The sequence below is a fragment of the Linepithema humile genome, chromosome 2, assembly GCF_040581485.1.
Source record: "Linepithema humile isolate Giens D197 chromosome 2, Lhum_UNIL_v1.0, whole genome shotgun sequence".
NCBI lineage: Eukaryota > Metazoa > Arthropoda > Insecta > Hymenoptera > Formicidae > Linepithema > Linepithema humile.
The window spans coordinates 30,782,186-30,804,825 of NC_090129.1; the positions used below are offsets into that span (position 1 = coordinate 30,782,186).

At 38.3% G+C, this 22,640-nt stretch overlaps 1 protein-coding gene across 5 annotated transcripts in view; it reads left to right on the forward strand.

The window, feature by feature from the left end:
- kcc (solute carrier family 12 member kcc) overlaps positions 1-22,640 on the forward strand; it is a 76,243-nt gene that overhangs the window by 10,613 nt on the left and 42,990 nt on the right. For 3 of the 5 annotated variants that reach the window (XM_067349767.1, XM_067349768.1, XM_012365933.2), the window contains exon 2: positions 1,249-1,305. In XM_067349767.1, the coding sequence (XP_067205868.1) occupies positions 1,249-1,305 (57 nt within the window). Of the gene's footprint in view, positions 1-1,248; positions 1,306-8,869; positions 9,441-13,901; positions 14,198-22,640 lie in introns of those variants that run through there. The other 2 variants (XM_067349770.1, XM_067349771.1) reach the window with 2 other exon arrangements.

Here is a 22,640-nt window from a genome sequence, read left to right on the forward strand (position 1 = left end):
GTGCAAGAACTGGAGATTTTATATGAATCAAAATAAGTAGGAATTAACATATCAATGTTTATCAAAATATCACTCGTTTCATATTTTGTGTGAGACATGTCGAAGGAATTTATATGTAGAAACGATTTATCGAATTAAAAGTTGTGAGATGCGAAAACGTCAACATACACGTTTTTATTTGAGTTTGACGTCTGAGTTACTAGAAAAACAACAAAAATAAAGTTGCATTTCCCGCTTCATGTTTTCTTCGAAAAGCGTCGAGGCGAGTCGGAAGTTGTCATCGACTTGTTCGGATTCGCAATTTTTGTTTCAGTTTTTTATCGATAGGAAAGCATAGGTGTTATCAACATAAAAAGTTAGATTGATAATATAATTATTTATATTGTCTTAATAAAAATTTACTGAAAATCAACGTAAATAATTAAAACTTTGTCTAAAAATGACTCGCCAATAATCAATATCTGCATTTCGTTGTGTAGCGACATACACACACACACACACATACACACGAATATTTTAGTGGAATTATTTAGTGGAATTTAGTTTCTTGATATCCGAAATGACATGAAAAAGGACATTTGACGCTTGATATTTGACATGAGATATTTCTTTATGTTCATCTTTTGGAAATTTGTCCTCTTCCTGAATCAATGGAGAATTAATTTCATATGCGGGGGATAAAGCTGGAGACGTGCTGTAATGACAAGGGACGCATAGGATTAATCACACCGTAACTCTTCCAGCATGAAAATTGATGGCGAACACGTGATTTCTAAAGCACACGTACTCGAGATGATTAAAGTTGGTTCCAATTATCTAATAAATATAACACAAAACAAACTTGATATAACACCTGGTTCATTGATGCAGTTAGGTATAAAACGCTATTAATACTGCGTAATCAATAATAATAGTATATTAATTAATTATCACATAGAGTTGAAAGTTTTGCTAAAGCCGCAAATATTCTGGAATTTGTACGCTATTAATTGTGTGTTTTTGATGAAAATAATATAATATTAATCATTAAATGATTAATTGATATTCTCGTTGATCTTTTGTGTGGATAAAATATGCAATTATGTTATTATTCATCACGTTTATTGAGTTGAAAAGTTTTATTTTCTTTTTAATCAATCATGAACTAAAGTTTAACATTGAACGCTATTCGTAGCTCTCTTTAAACGTAATGCAACGTTTCTTCATGAACAATCAATTAACGACGTCGTGATTTTTTTTCTGTTGCAGATCAGCCGCTGAATGGTACGCAGTTGGAGCATCTGGTGGCGATATCTACGAGTGCATGTAAGTAATCCGCAGCATTTAACAACAATCGCATTAAAGTCTTACGCGCAACAAGCGTGAGGCGAGCGCGAAGAAAGGCTTCAATTATTCGGATCGTTGAAAGGCCATGCGGATCGACTTTAAATTTCTGATGAACTTGAACGTATACAAAAATGCGATACATTTTAATTATCGAAAGATTATTTCAATTACCAATTTCAAATGCATATCGATTTATCGTGGGCAGCAGATTCGAATACTCGATGTCTTATATTAATAATTAAAGGAGAAAATAGTGCAATGCAATCAGGATACAATAATTGTTCAAGAATACAGTTAAACAAAGATCATACATGAATAAATTCTAGATTTTCCGATTTATTCGATCTTTTCGATTTTCTTTATTTATTATATAATTTGACTCTAATAATGTGTATGTTGTTCTACGGCAGATATATTAAATGATAGTAAATTTGATAAACCAACTTAAAGAAATTGTGTAAATTCGTAGAATTAGAGTTCTCCAAATAAATTTCAATAATATTAAAAAAATAACAATTTTCGAATTATATTATTTTGATATATTTTATATCGGTGTAAACAGAAAGCCATCTGATTGCATTCATGTGCCTAAGTATATGCCCTATTTTCTCTCACGTAAGTGAAGCCGTTGAACATCGATGGCATTGAAAACGTTGCCAATTTGCGAGCCTTGCGCGACGCTCGCGAAGAACTCTCATGTTCGGAAAAACGCGCCCGCGGGCGCGAAATGCTTATAATCCATGCGTGTAATCGGCGCGACTTCGAACTGGGTCGAGGAGACAGACCCCGTTTTGCCTCTACACACTCGCGAATTTATTGCTCGCGGCCGAACAACAATCGACGATTCGGGTCAGGAGCGGGCTCTGCGCTGCGCCGACCCGGAAGTCGGAGTGAAGCTGCACAACAAAAACCGGCACGCAAATACGAAGTAGGCAGGAGTGATACATTAAACGCAAAATTTGCGATAAAAAAATACGCGCGATAATATAATTTTAATTACATCTTAATGTTATATATTTTATTCCTAAAATTTGACGACTTGTATAAAATTTTTAAACGCATGGCACTTTTTGCTAAGAGATTATTTAATAAGAAGATTAATTATTTATGCCGCGTATTCTCACAAGTGCAAATTGAAGATTTAAGCGCGACTGTGGAAAAATACAACGATATAAACGAGAGAGAAAAAACGATTCGCTTCTTGTTTTCGTGTGACACGAACCGCGTAAATTGTTAGGTAAACGGTAATTGGGGACGACTCGTCGTTTTAATTGTGCAATTGCAAACGTATGGCGCGGATGATTACTGCACTTAATAGTCGGCAGTCAAGGTTGACGCATAATCTGCTTTATCGCATTCGTGTCTGCCAGGATCAACTCGATCGCTAACACAATCAAATATTATTGCTATAAATTTTGCGTAAACGTAATAATTTTGTGCGAAAATATTAATAAGAAAATCTTTAGATAGAATAGAATACTCAATCATGATCAAAAATTAATCGAAAGTGATTAAATATTCGGTTAACCATATAAATTGCAAAGAAAAAGATAAGAGTTTTGACAAAAACAGTATAACATTTTGTAATACGATGTTAGAAATACTAAATAGAAACAATAGGAAAAGTCTGAATAGTACAATAGGAAAGTTGCTGAAAAGTTGAAATGGAAAAGAAACTTATAACTTTCTTCACAAAAAGAAAATCATATTTGTCGAAAAACTTTTTCACCGATTGTTTCTGGGATTCTGAATTCGTGTACTAACAAATTGATCTTTGCTGATAGTGGCTACGTTTTTTTTGAAGTTCTCTCTACTCTTATTATATGCAAAATGACGCTTAACATTTGAATGATATTGGATCGAGTGTATTCCATGTATCTCGATGTATAATATTATAGTTAATGCGATACTCGATAACGCGCTTATTTCGATAGGTCCGATAATTTCTAAGTGAAGCTCGCTATGTTTTAGCATTAAGCTATAACAGTACGAATTTGTTGCTCGTTTAGCTGATCGATAGGTCTCGTTATTATACGCGCGCATCGTTACACTGAATCTGACGCACGTACATTCGAGAATTAATTGCGACCGCTCGCTCGAAAGATTAAAGGAAAGTTAGCCCGCGCAAAATTACTGCGCGAATACCGATAGCATTTTGATTATCATTAATACACACTCCAACTCATAATTCTTTAATTAAAAATAATATAATTTGTATAGTAATTATTTCATAATTAACTGCAAAATGATTGCATAAATGCAATGCGAACACGCACGATTACGCATGACGTTATAGTAAACACTTGCAATATATATAATACGTATAATATATTAGACAAATTTGATTTAAATCTAAAAACTGTACGCACCAATGCGGTTCTTTCGATTCTTTTTTTTTTCTCACCATCAAAATCACGCGCTGCTTTGTCAAGCTTAATACACGTCTCATAAATTTGTGTCGCGGACAAATTCGCTAAATTACCATCTCACGTCTATCCAATTCTGTGACACACTTTGTCAGACGTATCCCCTAAAAACATATATCATCGGGTATTTCATCTCGGCGTCAGACAACTCGTTTTTTTCTCGCCGAACTCTCTTACGATTCTTTATGATGAAAAAGCTAAACAAGGAGACGCGACTGCAAGAAGGATGATGCACTTCCGTGGTCGCCGAGAGGGTCGCTTATTTTTCGTGGGAAAACATGGAAACTCGAGATACTCGCAACAGCGAGATTAATACGAAGTTGATATTGCACGGCATAGATTTTTCCACCGCGGCTTTATATTTTTTTTTTTTATAATACACGCAACTGCGTTTCCCGCTCGTAGATGATCGTTCGACGTTCAATATCCTGCTGCGATGAAATACTTTTATCCACCGCTCTCTCCACGGTAAAGATAGACGAAGCCGTATCGCATACGCGATTTCTTGCCCAACATTCTTCTCCGTTGCTTTTTGTTTCTCTTTCGCTTTATCGCGGATACTTTCCGCAGCTTTTCACGTCCCGTGAAAGAACTCGCGGAAAGAAGCTTATTAGTTTTTTAATCTCGCGGCATGATATTAATTATGACGTGCGAGGCACGCTTAATCGCATTTCCCTGTAGTAGACTCCGCGCGAATTAATCCAATTAATCAAGACCCGTCGCTGTTGCCATAAATACTAATCTGAAAGGTTTTATCAGAAGTAAAAAATAATCTTAAAATCATATGAGCATATAATGATAATCGTATATTTATTCAGATGCACATTGAAAACATTCTAAGGCCATTTAATATTTTTTACAAGAATACTAAACCTAAATATTAATTTGATTTACTAAATTTGTATTAATAATATTAAATTTATATTACTTTATTAAATTTATATTAATTATTAAAATAAAATGAAATATATATTAATAATACTAATAAATTTATTATTAATAACACTAAATTTATTAATCTAAATATTAATTTGATTTATAGCAATATATAAGTAGGCCATATTACGCAAATCATAATATTGAAATTTTTGTATTATTAAGTAAGGTCTTCCAAAGTAAACGTTTACCAGATCTTTTATTAATCTTCTTTTTATTACATTTATTATTATCAGATAGAATATGGAACACGAAACAGTTCGACATGAAAATAACAAATTGAGACAGATCATCTCTCCTTTATCGATGACTCGCCGTATCCCTTGTGTAACAGCACTTAGACCGATAACCTATTAGCGATGTTAGGATGGATGATAGGAAAAAGTAAAAGTAATAAAGTAAAAATGTCAAGGCGTGGCGTTCATAACGTTCGGCATTTTCTACACATCGTGTTTCCTCGCTCGAAATATCACGCTCGCGAAGGGCGAGAAGAATATTTCCAATTACGCTGGGTATACTCGGTCGCGGACAGTGATAGTTGCAATTATTTCTTCGCCGTCTAGCTTCGCGTGGTAAGTGCTTCGAAGGTAATGAACGTGAAGTTCATTGTCTGCGACCTTATTCGAGTGCACAAGGTGTAGACAATCTCTCTCTCTCTCTCTCGCGCGCGCGTTTACAAATGTAGGCCTCGACCGGTTAACTGGAGCACGGCACGCAATTTCTATCCTAGACCTTCACCGGGTTTGACGCGACGAAGTCCTCGTCGCGCGTTATCGCGAGAGATCTAGCAGACGCGAGCGAGTCGATCTTGATTTCTGCCAGCGGGTCGTCGCAATGCAATATTCAAATTCTACGACGAGCAAAGGCGTTTAATCTCGCGCGACACGCCACGCTATTTTGTATTGCCAGCTCGGTCTGTGTTTACGTGTAATATTGCTAACGAATTTTTATTATTTATTATCGTGTATTTTTATTGCCGGGAAAAATAAAGCAAACAGGTTTACGATAAACACGTTATAAGAAGAAAAAGAGAAAGAATATTTTTATACGAAGCATAAAGATGTTAGTGACAGACTATTGACGATATCAGATCGGTAAGTGAGCGACAGTTTCAGACGTTTTTTTTATTCCATTTATGTCAAAAATTGATTGTGACAAATAATCGACACAGAATAACGAACACACAATACAAATAATCGACACAGAAGGGTTAAGCGAGATCCAAATTGAAAATGTCAATGCTGTCGAGAGAATTGCTAAGTTTTGATGTTGAAAACTAAATATTTTATATCTCAGATTAAACTCTTCCATTTCGATACATCTATTTTTAAATACAACTCAGATACGACTCGCAATCTTCTATAGATATGTAAAAAAGGAACACTGTTCCCTTTATACATATCTATAGAAGATTGAAATCTTAAACTTAGGGTTTAAGGGTCAAACTTTTAACATTGAAATTGAAAAGACCTATAAGATTTTTCTTAAACCAACAGTCCCATAACCAAATCCAGATTCAAATTCTTAAAAGCCCAGGGATCTCGTATTCCTAATAGTATCCGCCTTGAACAAGGAATTTATTTTTAACAGATCGTACGGCCTGTACACGCCGCAGTGACCACTAGAACGCGACGGGGGTTGATATTAAATTACACTTGGCAAAACCGACACGTGAGAAGGAGACTATAGCACACGCGATGTAAATTGTGGCGCATAATCGCGCGATCCGATCTCGCGGATCGATTGTTTTCCCTTCCGATCGCGAGCGACACGTGGGACGTGACGCTGGTAACGTCCCGTTGCGACCGTCGTCATCGTCGTCGTCTTCGACCAACAGTTCAGACCCTGAACTGAAATCGAGGTTCATTGTCTGTGACCTTACTGCGCGCCTGCTGTGCAGCAGACTTATTCGTGGATGCGGAGAGGCCTCGATTGTTAACTGGCGGTCGGCATGCAACACGCCTACGCCTTTCTTTCCCCGTCGAGAGTCGCCGAGATTCGAGCCTCGAAGGGCGGCCGAGAGCCTTCCCGAAAGCCTTGGTCTTGGTCGCGTGACGCCGCGTAAATGCACCTCGTTCCCGTAGTCAGAAATCGAAAAATTGTACCCTTTCGAGGCGAGTCTTTCAACGCTGATTTGGGGCATCAGTGTGCGCCGAAACGTTCATGAGAATAAATTAATTTTTGATTAAAAGCAATCAACGGACGGCTAAATTTTATCATGCTTATTCCCTCTGCGATTAACATCGATTATCAAAATTCGTTGTGTAATGTGACCAATAATTGTCAACATTAATTATCCAAAACCGATATTGGTTAACTTTCAATATAATTTGCATAATTCTCCGCTTCCTTGATAAACTGTAGTACTATCATATAGACAAAGATAGAATATTTGAACTGCAAATGTGCACATATTAATAGAATCCATCTGGCGAACAAAAACGAAATTGAGAAATTGATATAGACGAATATGTCGGGAGCGTAACAATAGTTCTGTATTAAATGAATTTCGACATTCATTTCGAGACATCAATCACGTGTAATTACCCACTCCACTAGGCGCGGTAACAGAGAATGACTACAAATTAAACGAACGTACGAAATTATCGGAAGCTCGACAGGGATCGAACGGCGCAAATTATTGGCCTGCCGATATTAATTTATAACGGTTAATACTTTTTTACGCGTTATCAATTTATAATCAAATTGGAACGAAATATCGTTTGCAGGCAATCCGATGAAAATTTCTGTCATTTATATGGCTGTCACGTCAATTGCAGAGCAATTGACATTTCTTGTGTTTCAGAATTTATAGCAAACTCCTCAAAAAAATATCTCTCGCATCGCGTATATAGATTTTAATAAACCGATCTTTTTTGTTGTTATCTTGAAATTAATACAGAAAGGCATTAAATGAAGCTGCACTAGTTTCGAATTCAAAAGAAAAATAAGAAACACGAGTTTTGCTATTTGCCTCTCATTTATAACAGATGAGAGAACGCTTTCATTATTGTTCATAATCATAAACATTGGTTATTCGTGCAAAGTTCGCGACACAAAGTGGAGTAGATCGCAATCAGATCCAGCAAATCCCGCGGGGCGGCTATTAAGGGCGAGTGCAGGCCGCAATTTTTGCACGGGTTGAAGCACGTCGTCAAGTGAAAAGAAACTTGAGTCGCAATCAGTGGGAGTGCGATCCCGCCGTTAAATTAAGATCTTCGGAATCATCGCGCATGTACGCACATTGAGTACATATGTCATACCGTGGGATCATATATTCCCCGAAGGGAAATGGGAATACGACGATTTGCCCGGAGATATTGAATATCACGCGCGGACACTCTTCCGGGACAAATGATTCCGACGTCGCATCAATTTTATCGTAATTTGCTCCTTCGCTGGGTAACGTTTTCTCTTCTCGAGGGTGACTGTGCGCCATTTAAAAAGCGTGAGATATTAATGGAAAAGAATATCACAAGTACAGTTTATTCTACTAATAATTTTTCCAAGAGAAGAATGTGAAAAAGAAAATGTTTTATTTGATAAGTTCTTCTTATATTCTTTATATTTCTTCTTCTTATAATTTTTCGATTATTATTTACATTAGTAAATTTTACCTCGTTCTTTTGCTTTCATATTTTTATATGATTTTATTTATCAAGATACTTAATGTCCAAATCATTTCCAACATCACAAAAAGATTGTGCTTAATTAATTTTTTCGCAGAAAGTAAATTATCCCAATTTACAAAAAGAAATATAACGCGTTTCCGCCGTAACAGACACAAAAAAAGATAATCGTTCCTTTTTTTCTCGGACTGCTAAACTACTATGCACAGTTGAAACGATTTTTTCTCCGGGTTTTACTGAAAATGTGGCCTCGAGGTGTGTGCCGAGGTTAACAGGTGAGCCATCCGGCATGGATTTAGCGAATGGACCACGACGGACAGCTCGCCTTGCCAAACGGCGGCGGTGCAACGCGTTAACAACCCGCAGGTCTCATCTGGCACGTACGCGCGGATGGTCAATATACATGCGCACGGGCGCACATAGACACATGCGTAGGTGTGTACCTATCGTGTATATCTACGGTCGGAGAGAACTCCTAACTCGCCGTTAGCGAGTCGAGTCGAGCGGGGTGGCGGAGTGGGTGGCGGTTAGGCGACGAACGGGTGGGTCGGTCGCTGGCGGGTGGCAGCCAAGTCGGGTAGTAGTAGGTGCGCACCCTACGCGGCTACCAGGTGAGTGGGGCAGAGGCCAACCCCCGGCACCCGACTCGAAACGCGAAAAACCACTTGTGCGTGTGTCGATCCTGGTTGTCGTGTCGCGTCACGCGTTTTCCGTCGCTCCGATTGTTCGTCTCTTTGGTTCTCGCCGTCGCGTCGTTCGCATATTCTCTCGATCATTAAAAAGGATAACGCCTCTCCGCGTCTCCGTCGTACACACGCTCTGTCCGTCCCTTTTCCCGACTCTTTCCACTTCCGTCTTTCTCGCCGGGTCTCACCCGGAAGTGTCCCGCCCGAGGGCGACATTCGCCGCGGATCGAAAGTGATCTACGGCCTGCTGTGGGCGGACATAGATCGTCGTACAGTGTGAGAAGAAAAGAAAGAGTGTGCATTCGCTCGCTCGAACTAGTAGTTGCGCGAAGTCTGTCGAGGTGATCGAAGAGTTACGTTCGTTTCTTCCTGATCGTGTTTAACTTTTTTGACCGACAAAAATTTCGCTAGTAGACGCTGACGGAGGAATGTTTCGGGTGAGTCGAATGTCCGACGGGCAAGGAGTGTTTGCGAACTGGAATGCAAAATGATGCAAGTTTGAGAGGAATAGTCTTTGGTAAACGGAAGGAAAATTTTATGAACGAGTTTGTGGAAAGAATATGTTGCATATAAAATGGACGGCTTTATGGAAAAATATGTTACATACAAATATTGAAAAATAAAAATTTTCCATAAATTTTTTTATACTAAATTTACTCGTACGTTACGTAAATATCGAAAATATAAATAAAATAGAAAAATACGACGGAATCGAACGATAAAAGGAAATAAAATGAAAGAATAAACAAAAAGTGAAAAAATATTAAGGTGCGAAGAAATGTTTTTAACATCTATATCATTTTGCACTTTTAATCTATATTTGATCGTAGAAAGGCACACATTTTATATCAGCTAATTTTGCATATTATTTTTAATGACCTTTATAGAACGATAATTGATAAATGAACGAGTTCAATTAGTGCCTTTCAGTGACAATTTTCTTTCCCGCCAGGATTATCGACACAACCCTGTGATGGATTATAATATTGCCGAATCAATTATGATATCATTGAGTGGATTATAATATCGCTCAAAAGCTGGTTGTTTTAATTCGAAGTAGAAAAATTTTTTCGCGTAATCAGAATTGAGAATAATCGCGTGAGCTTGAACGATTATATGTCATTGATAAAAATAACATGTGAATCCTTTATCACTTGTAGGTTAGAAATATCTTGAAAACTCAAATAATATTAATTTTATTTCTTGAATTTTATAATTTTTTTTTTTTTATGGAAAGTCTTAATTTGTCCTTGAGTTTTTATGGATGACCAACTATTCTGTCCGTGATGGTCAAAGTGGATGGTCGAAACGATCTTTGGAAGATCACGTGACTTCGATAGTAGAAAAGGCAGCGGCTTCATCGATCCATTCCCATTCCGAGCCTATCCGGGTGCAACTAGGCCGCCTTTCCAGGATCCTCGATGGATGAGGATCTGCCGAGGATCCTGAAGAGAAGTTTTGGAAGTTGTCTCGGGTGTTGCGTGACGACTCCCGAAGACTACTTCACAAGATAGATCGTTCCTTCAGGACGGTCAAAATATATGATTTAAGATCCTGGTACAATGATTGAAAGTTTGTCAAAAGTTTCTTCGAACATAGAGATTTGTCAAACTTTTGCCATTTTTAAAGAACTTCATTGCAAGATATTAGCAAACTATTTTGAATGAAAGTAAGATGCGGTAAAAGTGCAACAACGGAGATAATTTACGATAAAAAAAGAGTTGTGAAACACTCACAATTAATGTCACGCTATAAATGGAAAAAAATCTCCGGTAAAATGCGATACGGATTATGCTAATCTTATTTTATGCAGTCGCGAGGGAATCGCGCGTAAAATGACACGATGTTATATTAATAAATAAAAATAATTGTCTCCGGGAACGCGCGCGTACTTTCATGATATTAACGATAACGATTTAAATTGATTATTTAATTGCTTGATAAAAGCGGCGCACAGTATAATATTTCTACAAAGTACAGCGTGTAAATATTCAATTGCAATAAATGAGAAACAAGAGAACTGTTAGAAGAGAAATGGAAAACAATAATTTACGAGGATCATGCGACGTGCGATGGAGAAGCAATATTTTCGAGAGCAAATGTTTACGTAGAGAAAGTGGATTGAGAAATAAAACATTAAAATAGAAACAATTGCGGGGAGAAGGTGGAAAAGGGAATGATGCAAAAATAATAATACGTACGAGTGGTATACACGATGTACAGAGTTATTTTAATCGCTACGTTTCAGCGGAGAGGTTGATTCACGAATCGATGGCCGGCGCCGAGATCGATGACACCTATACGAAAATAGAAGGGGCGCGCATTAGCGCTCACATGTTTGCCCGGTTAATTAATCAAGAATCGCGATGGCCCGGATTTATACGGCGGCGATTCACCTTCACAGACGTAACGCTCGTAACGAGTGTGACACGATGCGACGACGGCTACAGCGACTTGTTGCACGTGCGAACGTGTTAATTTATTAATTTTCCGCGAATTCCACCGGTCGCGTGCCCCCGGTTCTTTTGTACGGAGCGCCGTATCGCGTTATCACGCCGTAATCGCTACTCGCACCGCCTTGTTGCGGATGTTGTCGTCGATGGTATAGTTTCTGGCGCATTTTATTTTTATCGTTATTCCCATCTTTCTTTGTCGCCTTTCCTATCGGCGTCGCCGTACTCGTTCGCCTATTGTACATCTGTCGGTTCTGTAGATGCAAGCTGCGTCGCGATTGTTATTATTACATTATGTTAATGGAACGGTGCGATATTTCCGCGAACAACGACAGAACACGATTCACCGGGCCGTCATAATTCACCGCATGACGGCGAAGCGGTCCCGCTTTCGGTCCTTCGAACTCGCGGATCGTTTTAACCACCATTTATCATCCGGGTGGGAGGCGTCGCTGTCAATTTTCAGTGCCCGCCGGCGAGACTTTTTCGATTCGCCCATCGTACGGCGGCGTTTTTCCTCTCGACCTCGTTCGGAAATCGGGAGGAAGATAGCGAGAGAACGAAGAGAGAGAGAGAGAGAGAGAGAGAGAGAGGGAGAGGGAGAGGGAGAGGAAGAAAGGAAGAGAGGAGAAACACATGGGAGGGTTCGTTTGTACGTTAATGCGCAGTGTCACATGCGGGATCGATGTTCCGCGTAAGCGAATGAAACGATCAGTAAAAGCGGAACCGAAATAACCACCCGACGTCGGGCTCATCTACCGCGATCTATATCGTGCGGTTTCCTTCCGTCGCAGTTGCATAACGCAATTATGTGCGCAGCGTTATGAATCCCCCGAGCCGAAAGTACAATCGGGTATATAAGTTAATCGTCAAATTATTAGAACGTGACGAGATCGAGCGGGGGTCTCGATTAAAGTCTTAAGAATATTTTATCGTTGCTCGCGTGACGAGGCGTAAGAAAAGGGAGAACTAAGTTATCACGCTGCATAAATGCGGGTGAAAGTAACGAAGTACTTGTGAAAGAGAAAATATTCGATGAGTAAAACCTAATGCCTAATGACATGCGATATTTTATAGTTTCGTGTATCTTGACGCTATCGCGTGTTTCGATCGCCGCTAATTAAACCGGTCGGCTTCCGCGTATTTCCAAGTCAAAAGTCACGACGGCATTATACGAACACTTGTTGTTCAGCCTCCTACGTACATACATATATATGTTGGTTTACATGACGGTGTAGCGTGATACATGCTGGATGAGCGTTACGTCTTATCGACCGCTGACGTGTAATGGAAATAGCAGAGCCGTGCGTTAACTTTTTTTTTTTCCCTTCTCCTCTTCCATAATGCTGCACTGTCCGTGCAACGGGTGCAGCGTAGACCGGCATCACGCTCTTCTAATCAAGCGAATGAAACGGTAAAAAATAAAAATTAAACCGATGAATGACGGCCCATAAGTGCGACGGACGTGCGCCTCGCTTATTTTAATAGTTAATTTTGTCTGTCCTTATTGCGATTTTACTCGATTGTTATCGAAATTTATTTGCAGTTTCCTCTATTTAGTTCTTTTTTGCCTCCGCCAACCGAGATTTTCATTTTTCTCTCTCTTTTTTTAATTACCGCTTTGATTTGTTTTTATAAGTTTCGAAACTGAACTTGCAACGTATTTATCAACGTTGCAGGAAATGGGATTTCGCGAAGTCGTGAGCGGTCGAGCATCCATCAAGCATTAGCGAATCGAAAGCCAATTGAGTAACGATGCGCGATAGAAGTCTTATTTACGTTTTCAGATATTCCGTAAGAAAGTGAGAAACGATGTCTTTTCTTCTTGTGATCTTCCAATGTATTTTTGATTATTCACAAACTCAATTATTCCATGATTATTCACTTTTTTTATCTGCGCATTTTCAGAGCGGAAGATAATTGTGCTAATAAATTTAAACAATATTTATTATTATAATATTTAATTTATACAATATTTATTATTACTGCGCATAAGTATTATGATCATAATTATAATAAAAGGATATATAACTTTTACAATAACAGATACATATAATTACTTTTTATTTCAAAGGAAAATTAATTTTATAATTATAATTAAAAAATATGTAGTCGTTTTATTAGAAAAGTAATGTTATCGTAAACTTTGACTGTTAACTTAGATGTCTCTCGTTTTAACGAGACTCTCGTTAAAACGAGAGATGTCTAAAGAAATAAGACATCTCTTATAAAATATATCTTAGATTAACGTTAAGTTCTCGGATTACTCTTTGGAGCCCCTGCGATAATCCATTGCGAATCTTCGTCTGGCTATCTCCGACACTTTCTACTAAATCGTTCCACTTCGTGAATGCTTCTAGAATTAACCGTACGATCAATCCAATTCGGACGATCTTTCGCTGAGATTGAAGGTCTACCGTAAAAAATTTCTCGACGGTTTCCGGAGGGGAAAGAAACGAAGGTGTCCTTTCGTCGTTTCCCGAGACTTCCCTTTTTTTTCGTAGATGAAATCCGCGCCGGCACAAAAATAGGAACTGTCATTCGATAAATCGATCCCGCGCGTTTGCCGAGACTGTCGGTTGAAGAGACTGTATATGTTATCGCCGTGATAGTGCCCGCTCGTTGTGCGTGTGCGCGCGTGTGAACGTACCGATTCTACGGCTCAGCTGCAGCGGCGGGCATCATGAGTGCCTCCGGCGCGATTCCTCTGATTCTGGCGAAGAAGGAGCAGGTCGTCGAAGGCAAGTAACTCTGCGCTCGTTTCCTCTTTTTATTATGGCAAAGTTGTTAACTCTTTAAGAGAAGTAGGGATGTCGATAAACTTATCGTAGAAGCAATTTACTAGATGAAACTAATCAAGTTTGCAATTGTTATGCATGAATTTATTATTATAATTGAACAATAACCGATGGAGGCGATAAATATTAAAATATGAAGGGCATCATTCACTTGGTAATATTTATTTTGTCGGAAGTTGTCATAATACGAATGACAATATCGTCGAAAGTGCCGTCATTAATTTATTATAGTAAGCGATAATCGATGAGAGTATTAATAAATATTGACGCAAGCCCGAAAGACATCCATGTAGAAGACCGTCGGTGCAATTTTTTTTTTTATACACAGTTTACGTCGATGACGCGCGATAATAGCGTAATCGCGAAGTTAACGATTAGATAATTCCAAGGGAGAGCGCGGATATTATTACACCCATATAGTTAACATATGCAAATTCCGCATAATGCAGCGTGAAACGCGCTGTAATAGACGCGTGGATCCTTGAGGAGAGAAAATAGATGGTCTTTAAATAGATTGAAGACTAGATATAAGTCGTGCATCGTGGATGATATCCGTAAATTGTTTGTGGAAATGATCGATGCGGTATGCTGATACGTTAACCGCGACTTAAAATATACTGTGAGGTGAGGTCGAGTCAATTAAGTGTGAAGAAATTGCATGCTGAAGAAACATCAGCCATAGTTACATAATATACTCTTTTTAGGAATTTCTTGCAATAATTTTTTTTTCAATTGTAAGTTTTTTCAATTTTGTTGTAAGAGAAGAGAAAAAATTATTCTGTAAACTAAAAATATTCCAGAACCAATAAAGTGTTCTAAAGAAGTCTTCCTCTTCGAAATTGCTTGTAGGGTTACAGCGGAATTTTGCAAATTGACAAGGATCGAATGGCACGGCGACACAGAGGAATCTCTTAATTGCGTAACGCGTTGATCGATGCGCGGCGAGCAATTATTCGATCGACGTCGGTAGCACGTGAGGAAAACGGGACGTTGTAATCAGTTTGCCGTTAATTGAATCGCCGTGCGGTGCGTTTTTTCCCATTATTTTTTGTGGGGTTACGAAACGCGAATTTGGCACGGGAGAATCATTTTCGCAACGCGTTTGTTCGCTCGCGCGTCTTTATTGCACACCTGCACCGGAAAATCTCATTCGCTCGCGATGATTGCGGCTATTCTTGCCCAGTTGGATTCTTCGGTTTTAGCACGCGCGCGTGATTTCAAGAAAGGTAGATCCCCAAGATAAGAATCAGCGATCGCGGATAAGCGTGCTAATGAAGGAAGGAAATATTTGCCGTTTCCTCTCTGAATCAGATGGCGAAAATAATAATAGCTTCACCACGAAGACCTTTCGATCCGCAACAGCTAATATCGTTCGAATGCTGATTTATTTAATTGCCGATCTATTTAATATCCAATGTGAACATTAAAGCGTGGATGCCACGTGGAAGTATTTAAACATCCTTTGTAATTTGAACTCTATAGGTCATATCAAATATAGTAATGCTTTTATCTAAATTTACTATTACATCAAATGTTGAAATTAGATCTGAGAAATAAGTTTTACTTGCAGGAATTTTGTTACAAAATAGTGCTAAAGTTTTGACAAAAATTTGCAAGGTTCTAATCATATCACAAAATGTTTTTATTAATTAAATGCATACATCTGATACGCTGAAATGTCAAGGGTTCGATCACGTGCGCCACGAATCGACCTAACGTGTCATAATTTGGCTTTCAAAGCGTTAAGTTCAAGGATTGACGGATACATCGACCGAGATAACGAGGCTCTTATCGCGGCTGCTTCTCGACGTAAAGCTCGTTTACCACCTTGCGTTTCGCGTTCGGGTCGGGGTCGGCGTTGTACGAGCAACGATATGTAAATGCGGGCCACTGAGAACAATAGCGGGGAACAATCCCTATGGATTAACCCTATCCAGAAGTAACTGTCTATCCGGCGATCTCTCGCGCGGAATAAGCGCCGCCTCGCCCGGCTGTTGAATTTTCAATTGACCTCGTCGTTAATCTCGATTAATCCCTTGGATTTTGTACAGTAAGAAGTCTCGAAAGGTCGGTAAAAACCGGCGACCGGATATATTCGGACTGCAAGTGGATCCAGACTGCGTGCGAGCACTTGCGACCCACTTTTGTATCGGATCAAATGTTAACGGTGAATCGATTCTTCGACGAACTTACGATCGATATTTCTTGCGCGCGAGTCAGACGGCAAATTATTGTCGCTACCACCCAATTTTCTTCTTTGTATTATTGCTTTTATTTCCAAATGCTTCGTAAAAATGCTGCAGCCGTCTATAAATTATTCAGTTGGTCGATAGATTATTTGGTTTGCCTGTAACAACAGAACAAATCCAAACTTCAAACGAACACTCGTTTATCTAGCGTTTGAACGTTTATTTTACTCGTGAACTTCGGCGTACCAGAGTATACACTTTTCTAAGCACTCTGATTCGGCAAATACGTTATGCTCTTTTCTCTTGCTTCTTTCCTTTCTTATTCTTTACTCTCTAACAAGTCAGACGGTTTTTTTGAAAAATATTAGTAATTTTGAAAAACTTTTATCAAATATCTAATTAATTTTTTTGTTTAAATTTACTATCTATTTCTCTATTATCTCTTTTTAACAAAATAGTAATTTTTCATGCCTTTTTTAATCTTCGCAATCAATCTATGCTCGAAACAAACACCGTTGGGAAGTTAACTTCAATGCTCGTCTGAGCTGGCAGTTGTATTTGGTAGAGCGAGCAATAAAGTATTGTCGGCACATCGATATTTCAACAAAGTAACGAGCGTCGACTGAGAGTCGATCGAGCTGGCCGTAAATGTGTCTTATCCTATTCCCGATTCTCAGCCGGCTTCGTTTCACGGCTACGCTACTTGCAATCGGACGTAGGCGCGACAATGGATGTTAAATGGCGCGACAGTTAATCTGTAAAACGACGACGCTGTCGCTAACAATAGTGCCACTTACACATCGCGCGATGTCTAAACGATTCTCGTTTCTAGTTTTAATCGCGCTGCGCCGAAGAAAATAAAAAAAATTATTCGAAAAATCGAATTTATTGAATTTGCATCACAGGAATTTCGTTCAGCAATACTTTTCTTTTTAATAAGTAATTATTTAAGAATCGAAGACTTTGATGATAATATTTACATTTACGAATATATATACATTATAATTCGAGACAGACACAGAGAAGGAATCGGAATGAAGTAAGAGTGGTTCGGTAACGTGATTTGTCACAACGTGCATTATGGACCACCGAGAGAGCTTCCGCTACGTTCTGCCAAGATTTTCTAAATTCAGCATTTCTCGAACGACGTTCGAGAATGCGTTCAGCTTAGCGAGCGTTTCGTTCTGCACATTTTCCGACGGCGTTCTTTAAACTGATTTCCACGACACCCGACGTTACGCAACGCAATGAGGAGATTATTACATCTAGCCGGCAAAGTTCTGACGGTAAATGCGATATAACTCGACAGGCGAAGATCGGCTGTCGTCGATATAAGCGACACTTTCTAGAAAAATTTAGACGTACATGTTTCATCGGCGCCACGATGCTTTCTCGCAATGTGAATGTGAGTAAATGAAGATGAATAGACGGCGGAAGAGACATGTACAAAGGTGTTTGGAATGTGTAGAAACAAGCGCGGACGTTGATAAATTTCTATCCGCAAATGATGTTACATTGCTTTGTACACTGCTAGAATTTCCTAAGTCACTCCGCGCTATCAACATTTCTTGATTGTTAATAAAATGTCACTATAATGAAATAACGGAGTAGCGAAACTTTAATAAAACTGTTGAAACCAGGATGCTTTGTATTTTGCACGTCACTTTTACGAGCTGAACATTTTCTTCTCTGTTTTCTTTGCAAAGGAAATAACGATAGATATAGCGAATATTTCTTTAAACAACGACGATCGTTTTAGCTCTTTCATTCGATCTTTATCACTGTGATGGCAATTTTTAACGAAGTCAGCAATTAGCAGTGCCGTTTCGAGGCGTTCAATCGTTAAACGGATCGTGGCATTCCGCGCGCGTCCCCAGCGAGAAATATAACGAGCCTCAAATGTCCTTGTTACAACTCGATAATCTCCCCTTTGCACTTTACACAGTTGTTACTTAAAGATCAGTCTGTTTAAGACAGAGACGTATCTGTTTTACCTTCTATTTTTCGTAAAATTTGTTTTTTTTTGGCTGCGTGGCTTGAAAGATCCTTTCAAATCGACCATCCGTAGTGTATTAGCATATGTACTTTACTTACAGAAAAGGACTTTTTATTCTACGCAGCCAAAAAAGGGTTAAGTGTATTTGAAAAAAATAGGTAAAACAGACCACTTTAAAATCCCCTTAAAGCATTCGCGAAAGTCGTGGTTTTCGAAACATTTACCTTCGCACGCGGAATTTTATTCGACTCGCAGGATTAATGTGCAGAACTTACGTACAGCATTTTAATGATTTTGAAAAAAAAAAACGAGGTCGTTAACAAACAGGTAAAGGTTTGCTCGTGACACTCGAGATCACGGCCTCGTTATACCGCAGTTTCACGAGCTTCTCGTTGTGGAACGAAAGCAATAGCTCGCATGCATAAAAAACAAAATTAAGGATAGCTCGATGGTAGCACTATTTATGATTCTTATTTAATGAGGTATATATATATATGAAGGAGAAAATATAATTTATATTACCATTTTTATAAAGCAAATAAGTATAGTAACAATATTTTTATTCGGATTAGAGTGAAAGAAACCTTTATTAAAAAATAGTATAAAAGAAGAACTTATATGGAAATAAAAAATCTTTCGTAAAATTGCTTTCAATGACAGCAATCAAGCGTTTAAAACGGACAGATATGCGTAGCAATTTATCCGACTATTTAAAATCCGTGACAACTGTCTCCGCCGATAGAAGGAGACGTCATCGGGCGAAGCGACGGCCGAGAAATTAATTGAAAACATAGATTCGTACCTGCGTATTGGTCCACGGACGGTACAAATCCAAAAGAAAGAGAAAAAGAGACGAAAGAGTACCAAGGCAATTCATGCCTTTGCCGCGCGGCACAAGGTCGAGGGAAATCGATAGAGCGCAGACAACTCGGTAACGATGCCGCGGAATGATAGCGACCGTGGCACGGTCGGTGCGACATTCTTATTGCATCGCTTATCGCCGCGCATTAAACAGCTAATGATAAAAACACCACGCAATTATGTTCGTAATACCTCGTTATCATTAATTTCACACAGGCTGTTCCTGAAACGCTTAGCCAAATCGCCACTAAACGTACGTGGTTAGTCGTGTCGGATGCGAAAAAATATAGATTCGTACAAACGTATATAAATGTAGAAACGTAGATTTGTAAATACATTTTTTTCCCGAGTTACAGACCTTGAAAGTTTTATGTCGACGGAAAAATTCCAACATTCGAATAAACTTTCAAAGAGATGAACATTACTTGACATCGTTTGCATGCGAATAGTAAATTGTAGTTATTTCATGAGCCAAGTTTTATGAAGTTGAGACTAAAACTTGTAATTATTATAAGTATTGTAGATTGTCTTGATTATAGATAGATAATTTTATTTAGGAATTGTTCTAAGGAAAGATAAAATAAGATATAAGATATTCAACATTAAACCGCAACATTATATTTAATGTTACGAATATTTTAATATTAGTTTCGCGAAATCAAATCTTGAATGAAAATTTTGAGAGTTTTAAAATATAATACAATATAAAAATAGCAAAAGAAGCTCTTTAATCTGCGATTGTTTATGTAATGTCTCTGAATTATTGCGGGTCGCAAAGTTAAATCTATTCTGAGACAGATAATGAATGTAATTATTATTAGTGCGGCCGAAAAATTATGCCCCTTGGGACGAGAGACAAAGTGCGCGCGAGGGAGAAAAAATATATATCGCTGTTTGCCACGATTGGCGGTACATTCGTACCTGATTGGCCCAATTTGTCAATTTGCTCCCTCGACGAGGGGCGCCCGGATCGGTCCCGGCGCCGACCCGATTTTCAGAAGCGCATGCTGCGCCGGATATTGCCGGGATAATGGAGCAGGCAGAGCGGTGGACGCTCCGGGAAGGGGAGAAAGGGATATTCGCGCCGGGGAATTTTCACCGAAAACTCCACCGACCTCGAGCCAGTTTTTCCGACGTGCTCGAGAAATATGATCGGCGCTCGACCGCATCTTTGAAGATTTATGCGCAACGATGTGCTGTATGTATACTTTGCTGACTCGAATTGCTCTTTTCGAACTTTTTCGAATAGGCAAAATATTCGCGAGTACTTTGCTTAGATTTTTATCCAATTGTCTAGACTAACAAAAGAAGGGAAAATGAAAGGAAAGCAGATAATTATTTATAAGGAAAAAGTGAAGCAAAAATAATATTTAACATAAATTGTTTTTATTATATTTAATTTTAATCAATTTATTATAAATCGTTAAAATAACAAAAGAAAAAATTCTATTACTTTTTGTGGCTTATTTCGGAATTAAAGTGTATAGATTCTTCGTTTTTTTCCTATAAGCTGATTTAGACATTTTACAATAGATACGTTGTGTTGCCAATACAATGCCGTGGAATCGATACAACTTTCTTTAGACGAACGAGAACGTAGGGTAACGTTCCAAGTAAATCGACAACATTCCTGCGTTCTGATCCTACCGCTTCAACTTTTTACTCCTCTTTCGCCATTCAGACTTCCTGTCGTCCATTCAATGCCGCGGTTATTTTCGTTGACTATTCAACGCTCATTATATATGCGATCGATCGCAAAGCAACCTCGGCACAGAATCTTTTCGCGTTTCACAATGTTTAATTTAATTCATTAATTTTGACCAAACAATTCATGTAGACGCCAATCCGTAAGATGTTTCGAAGATATTGAAAAAAGATTCTTTGAATTTTCAAGATGTCATTCCAGCATCTCTTTACAATGTATTTTAAAACGTGCAGGAAAAGTGAGATAATGACATTAAGTCCATAGTTAAACGCTACATTGCATATAGTCTGCGCTTCGTCCATAGGTGACTTATACCTTCGACACGGTGGACATAACAATTTGTGTGTTGGGGAATTTACTCTTGACCCTACAAGAGCACCCGGGGGTCTAATCGGCACCCCAGTCCTCGTATTTCTCGCTCTAACACTCAGTGTGACAGTAATGCGATTTCCTAACATTGACGACTAAGCAACGTGAAACTATCAGCTTTAGGACGTTTAAACCTAGAATTAGCAATTATTTATGTGTATGAAGTTAGCCCCACACTTTAATAAAATTAAAATAATCGAAATTGTACTGTATTGTACTAGTTTTGTACCAAATTGTACCGTAGTTAATTTTTTGAAATCACGCGCGGATTTCCAAAAAATCAAAATTTTTGAATTTTTTGAGTAGCCCCACACTTTTCGAAAAATGACTTTTTCTCGACTGTACTACATTGTACTAGTTGTACCGAACATTGTACCGTTTAAAAAAAATTCCTAACAAATTTGGATTTTGAGAAAAACGAGAAAATCGAAAAATTTTGGACATTACATAATTACGGCAAATCGGCTATTTTTTAAGATATCGAAACGCGGCCAACGGGGTTCGGTAGAGTATTGTTTGTACCGGTTTGTACCGCTTTGAATTTCGTTTGCACCTCAACCGGACCGAAAGTATCGAATTTTGCAATTTTTAACAATACGTAGATACGGTAACTCGGCCATTTGCCGAGTTTGCATTGGATTTCTCAAAATCTAAATTTGTTAGGAATTTTTTTCAAACGGTACAATGTTCGATACAACTAGTACAATGTAGTACAGTCGAGATAAAATCATTTTTCGCAAAGTGTGGGGCTACTCAAAAAATTCAAAAATTTGGATTTTTTGGGAATCCGCGCGTGATTTCAAAAAATTAATTACGGTACAATTTGGTACAAAACTAGTACAATGCAGTACAATTTCGATTATTTTAATTTTATTAAGGTGTGGGGCTAACTACCTCTCATAAGCTGGCAGGACAAAATCAGCAGAATCGAATGCGACTTATCGGAAAATTTAGTACTCATTTTGTACTATTTTGTACCACAAAAAATAATTTTGTACCCCGTGCCATTTAAGAAAAAATCGTGGCGCTGCTAACTTCATATTAAGCTAGCAAAACCAAAAAAAAAATATATATATATATATAAAAAATACAACGTATACAGTTAGCGCTGAATTTGTACTAATTTGTACCACCCAAAAAAAGTCAAAATATTTCCATTAACCCCTTAAAACAACCCTTATTTCGTCTATCCTAGAAAATAGGACATTTCTCTTCCGATCTTTTAAGAATTTAACCAGCAAAATTGAACTAAATTTATCTTATTAC